The sequence below is a fragment of the Anticarsia gemmatalis genome, chromosome 20, assembly GCF_050436995.1.
Source record: "Anticarsia gemmatalis isolate Benzon Research Colony breed Stoneville strain chromosome 20, ilAntGemm2 primary, whole genome shotgun sequence".
In the NCBI taxonomy this organism is placed as follows: domain Eukaryota; kingdom Metazoa; phylum Arthropoda; class Insecta; order Lepidoptera; family Erebidae; genus Anticarsia; species Anticarsia gemmatalis.
This window is the reverse complement of record NC_134764.1, coordinates 9,160,557-9,166,556: the sequence shown is the minus strand read 5'-3', so window position 1 is coordinate 9,166,556 and position 6,000 is coordinate 9,160,557. Positions and strand designations below refer to the sequence as shown.

The 6,000-nt window shown below is 31.6% G+C and overlaps 1 protein-coding gene across 1 annotated transcript; it reads left to right on the top strand.

Moving 5' to 3' along the window:
• The first annotated feature begins 566 nt into the window (after positions 1-566).
• LOC142981898 (uncharacterized) lies at positions 567-3,396 on the top strand. The gene is made up of 6 exons (XM_076128038.1): positions 567-729; positions 1,040-1,196; positions 1,414-1,531; positions 1,914-2,048; positions 2,509-2,722; positions 3,242-3,396. The coding sequence occupies exons 1-6, from the start codon at positions 567-569 to the stop codon at positions 3,394-3,396; spliced, it is 942 nt and encodes a 313-aa protein (XP_075984153.1).
• The last annotated feature ends 2,604 nt before the right edge of the window (positions 3,397-6,000 follow it).

The window sequence follows — 6,000 nt, the reverse complement described above, 5'->3', positions numbered from 1 at the left end:
ACTGTTATTCTTCCACTATATTGAGTTTTGTCGCGTTTCGATTCTTATAAAGAGAGGTGTTCTATGAAATTATATAATTATAGGAAAATCCAAAAATAAACTCAGTCCTAAAATCTATACTAATATAATAAAGCTGAAGAGTTTGTTTGTTTGTTTGATTGTTTGTTTGTTTGTTTGTTTGAACGCGCTAATCTCAGGAACTACTGGTCCGATTTGAAAAATTCTTTCAGTGTTAGATAGCCCATTTATCGAGGAAGGCTATAGGCTATATAACATCACGCTACGGTAATTAGGAGCGGAGAAGCAACGAAAAATGTTACAAAAACGGGGAAAATTTTGACCCATTCTCTTAGGTGACGCAAGCGAAGTTGCGCGGGTCAGCTAGTCGATTATAAAACCAGTATAATCACACAAAAACTTTAAAATTACAATAAAAAATTTCAAAACATCAACATTAAAGAGAAGGGGTTAAAGCAATTAGCTTAATTACTTCGAGCAAATCATCATTAAAGCACTCACTATGGTTTCAAAAACACAAGAAGACATCAACACAGTAACAAGTGATGATGGACTTGTGTTCAAAGAAAATCCTTCTGGAACTACCTCCTGAAGCTATAGAAGAAATGAGAAAAATCCACAATCTAGACAAACCGGGGAGAGTTGAAGAAGCTGTTGATTGCATACAAGAATGGGTGTTAAAACAGGATCATATTTTGAAGAAGGATTTCAGTAAGTATTAGAAGTATACTCATGATGTTTTTGTGTGAATTAAATCTTGTCTCAGTTTTTTGGGGTAAATATACATAGATTGAAATCGTCGACCTACCGTTGAGAAATGAGTTTGTATTTTTTTTTCTAAGCAATGTATTTACTTTAGATAGGAGAAAACTAATATTTTGTCGATATAAACAATATTGGACTATGTAGCATCAACATAAATGTAATTTTAAGTAGGTATGAAAAACTAGAAACCTATTTAATTACACTAGGTACAGGCAAAACTACTATAACTGAGGTTCTACCATTATTTTGCTTCCAGAAAGGATATACTACGAGACAGCTCTAATAGCAAATAAAGGTTCCGTAGAAAAGACGAAGAAACAGATAGACAGAATTTGTACTGTGAAGACATTGCTACCACATTTCTTTACCAAAACAAACCTTAGTAAAGAACTAAAGCATATTCTGGATATAGCGTAAGTTAAATCACTTTATTTTTTACTCGAAGTATCATTACAATACATTTTTTTTACCCGATAAGAATCTCAGAGCAAACAGTTCCTTTTTATGTCAAAAGTATAAAAATATTATTTGAATACGAACAACATTTCATTATTTGTTTATACTTCAAGAACGATTAGCTATCGATATACTACATAACAATATTCCTACTTTAAAACGTTTTTTTTACAGATGGCTAGCTCCATTGCCGAAAGTAACTAAAGATTTTTACAGAATTATTCTGCTCAAAATTAACGACAAACAGTTCACAGAAAAGCACTGCTTAGAATATTTTCAATACGGCATTATTGTAAGTAACCCTTTCCTAATGTTTGTTTTAAAAAGCCAACCGATATTCAATTATAGTCATAATTTTTACACATTAGCATTCCTAGCCTAAATTAATTTGCACAGCAAATGTTTTTAGTAAAAACGAATTAAGAATACTATGTCTCCAAAGAGCAAATGTAAATGCAACTTCTTATTATTTATATCATTGTTGCAGGCGCTTTTTATCAACGTTGTTTGATTTTCTATTTATATTTCATTTAAAATTTTATACTTAGGTCTTTTTAATCCGTTTTCTACAATTGATTATAGTGTTACGAAAAAATAAAAAAATAAAAAATATTTTCAAAATATTCTATTTAGTACCTAATAATTTTACTCCAAACTTAATACCTATTTTTCAGGTGAGCGAATACGTCAAAAGACACGACTACATCAACGGTTTTGTCGTCATATTTGACTATCAAGAAACAAACATTCTAGAGCTGGTCACAAAATTGAACCCTGTGATGTTCCAACAATTTATGTCTATAGCAATAGTTAGTATACCTTACATTTACCTACGAGTACATTATTTCGAGATTAATAAAATCAGATGTAATTAACTGCTAGCTGTGAGTTGTACATCTACGGAACAGATACAATACTGTAGATTTAAGTAAGGCATTTGACACGTTAGTGCATGGTAATAAATATATTTAAGGTCTTAGTTAGAATTGAATAAATGTATTTATGTTAAGTCTGTAGAAATCAGTCTAGCGAAATTACCTAATGCGATGCTATTAACTCTTTCTAAAAAGTCACCAACACTGCCCACAGCCATGAGCATGGTAGACTCATTATCCCTATCTCATTCCGGGAGAAGACTTTTGCCCAGCAGGGGCACAATAATGGAATACGTTGAAAACGCCTGATTCAAACTTAACATGAGCATGTTTAATCAACGAAAGTATAAAATACAAGAACGGTAAACAAACTAATTCTCAAATTTTCTTTTAGGAAGGTTACGGAGCAAGAATCAAAGGTTTGCATCTTCTAACAAAATCGAAAGCTATAGACATATTTGTAAAGATGGTAAAGCAGTTCTTAAGCGAGAAGATTTCTAATCGAATGCATGTACACAAAACGTTGGAGGAATTACATCAAGTGGTTCCTAAGGATTTGTTACCGGTGGAATATGGAGGGAAGGAAAGATCCGTTCATAATATTATAGGTAAGAATAATTTAACTTTAATAATTAATCAAACTATTAAAAAAACTTTCCTATGTAATGGGAGTGGCTCCAAAAATTAATAGCATCTTGATCAAATGAAAATTCTTGCTGATATTTCGATTGTAGGCAATTCTTTATTAGAGTGTACCTTGGTTTTGTTAGTCAGTATTGATGCGTTTTATGAACTGATGATAGCAGCCTTGGCTGTTCCTCAGGTTAATCTCAAAAAAATATTACAAACTAAAGTGAGAGTATCTCTATATTGATAAAACGACCGCAAGTAAATCTGTTTAAAATATTTTTTATGAACACAAACAATCACACAAGGCGGGAGATTTTGATTTATAATATGTACTGTTATCCATTTTTATGCCTATTAAACTCTTTTTAATAATAACTATTAAACTATTACGTTGCATGTTTTAACAAATTAAAACTTCGATTTGAAATACATACCTACCCAAACACTACAATGACTTTTATAATGGGCTAAGTTTAAACAAATGAAATATATTTCAGCTGACTGGACAGATGAATTGAGTTCGGAAGATCATGTGAACTACATGAAAATGATGAACGCAGCCTGCACGGATGAATGTTTGAGACAATCAAATCAATTCAATGAAGAATACATGGGAATTCCGGGCTCTTTTAGAAATTTGAGCGTTGATTAATTGTAATGTTTAATTTGAACGTGCAAAAATGACGTTTTCTTTTTATGATATTGAATTCTTATTTTCAATTGTGTTATGATAATTGTACATGATTTTATAACTCAATCGTTATTAAAACATTTTAGAATAATTGTACTGAAACGCGATTCTTTATAGTCGGTACTGTCGAGTATCGAAAGTTTGACAATAGTTCCTTCGATGCCCGTTAGAGGTGCTGTTCAGATTTTCATACAAAATTTCTCGATAGCTAGCCGGTTGTCAGTAGTCGATAGTAGTAGAGAATCGAGCTACTGGTCATTTCATATAAAAATTAGAACCATAGATGCCTTAAAGTAACGTTTAATCGTTCCACCTTTTGTTTATGCTAACTTTAGCGTAAACAAAAGCGCGTAAATAAATAAACATTTAAGTATCAGATCTCTACATTTAATCGAAAACCTAATTCAAGCCGTCAGTGATTTTTTTTCGTGTAGTTCTGAAATTTATCGCTAGATGGCGTTTGATAGCTTCTCTCCGTTGCTCCTCTTAATATGGCACTATAGTAATGTTTGAATAGTTGCATTGATAACGATTGGCACGCCAAAAAATAATGTGGAATCTGCCTTGATTTTAAATAACAAATTACGATAGAAATACATATCTAATATATAAAATTCTCGCGTCACAGTTTTCGTTACCATACTCCTCCGAAACGGCTTGACCGATTCTCATGAAATCTTGTGAGCATATTGAGTAGGACTGAGAATTGGCCAACATCTATTTTTCATGCCCCTAAGTGACACTTTTTTTAAAAAAAATTATGGCAGAACAACGTTTGCCGGGTCACCTAGTAATCTATAAATAAATCGTTTCTAAAGAAAAATGGGTTCACAATTTTAATTACTTCGCAACATTGTAAAGTGCAAATGTGGTTTATAATTCTATAACAAAACCTTGGTTTCCAATTAACTTCCATTACAAGTAATTATTTTGTTGATGCTTAGATTATCCCTCTATTGTGTAGTTTCCCTGTGTCAAAGGGTCAGTTATATGAACACAATGTAAGCAAATAAAATTATGGTAACATCCAGATGTGTTTCTTTGAAGTTATAAGATTAAAACGAGTTTTTATTTCTGTCTAGAATATGAAGTGTGTATACGACTGTTGACCACGAGGTCTCGGGTTTGATTAGAGTTTGGTAACGTGCCTTCTACATGTGAATAGGCTTGCTCTTTATAAAATAAGTATTGTAAAACATGTTAGTTAAACATTCGGCTGTTTACTTTTTTTGCCATGAATTATCAAAAATATTGAACAAGGTTTATCCATTGATGTCATCCAAAAAATTAGATTATACAATAAGTTAAAAAGTCATATGACGTCACAATGTGACACATTTTAAGGAAAGATACGACGTACATAAATAGTCTGAATTCCCAAACTTTAATGCTTTATAACTTCATTCTTAATGAAAAATAAAAAAATTCTGATTCTGATTTTATTGCTTTAAAAAAATATAATCAGGACAAGAAACGCACAGAAGATTGAAGATTAATCGACAATGCATATCTTCTCTTACATCAATCAAAATCAAAATCAAATCATTTATTCATATAGGTCAAATGCTGACACTTATGATAGTCAATGATACAGAGAGTGAATTTACCGCCAGTTCAGAAGGTAGGGCCAATGAGAAGTGCTGGCAAGAAACTCCAGGCCACTCTTTTTAATCGCCAATTACTTCTAACCTAATAGAAAGATTTCTATTAGGTATAAAACTTTGATGATGTAAGGCCAGACCAATGTCAAGCGAATAACGTTTATGAGAATGCTGAACAAAACGTGCAGATAATTTCGTCACGTGTGTACACTTAAGAGGAAAAACCGCCTATAGCTTCTACCATCGAAAGACACGAGGCGTCTCAAGGTCAATTTTAGTACCATAATGTCAAAACAAGAATTAAATAAATATCAGATATTATATTAATCATGTTTATGTTAGAAAAAGATGTATTTTTTCCTTGTATAATTGCGTTGTCGTTTTGTAATATTCGTAATCTGATTTCATATTTTAATGATAAACTGTGTTGGTTGTAGGTGGTAAGCTCATAATTAGGTTTGCATCTTATTGTAAACATCTCAGATATGTTTGTATATGTCCCACTGCTGGGCAAGGGTCTCCTCCCGTAATGAGGGAGGGTTTGTATATAAGTTCATCAAAATGTCGCAAAGTAAAGAATTGCAGAACTATTTGTAAAATCCTCTCTAATAGGCAGATTATTGCATAAAGAAGTGAAATTTTCATTCAATATAAGAAAAGTTTTTAATTTATTAAGATCACTATAATCACAATTATTTTTCACAAATATGCAAGTGAAATCATTTTTTAAAAATGTTAACCCACCACGTTCAATAACAGGTATATCTAAAAATTGTCTTTTGAATCACGAGTACACTTCTAAAAAGGCAAAATAATAAACAGATAAGATAAACATGAACAAAAAACTTGACTTTGAAAAAAAATTAGGTCAAAAGTGCAAGGAAACATAAACATAGTTTTATTATAAACCTTCTGCACAATTGCGTTTTTCAAACGAAATTTTCGTCAGCTATAAAGCCTAACA

What these genes read in the sequence shown, in the direction of transcription:
- LOC142981898 (XM_076128038.1), top strand. Translation starts at nt 567, where the DNA reads ATGGACTTGTGTTCAAAGAAAATCCTTCTGGAACTACCTCCTGAAGCT. An exon ending in ATTTTCAATACGGCATTATT is followed by an intron (nt 1,532 to 1,913) that starts GTAAGTAACCCT and finishes CCTATTTTTCAG; the next exon opens with GTGAGCGAATACGTCAAAAG. An exon ending in AATTTATGTCTATAGCAATA is followed by an intron (nt 2,049 to 2,508) that starts GTTAGTATACCT and finishes ATTTTCTTTTAG; the next exon opens with GAAGGTTACGGAGCAAGAAT.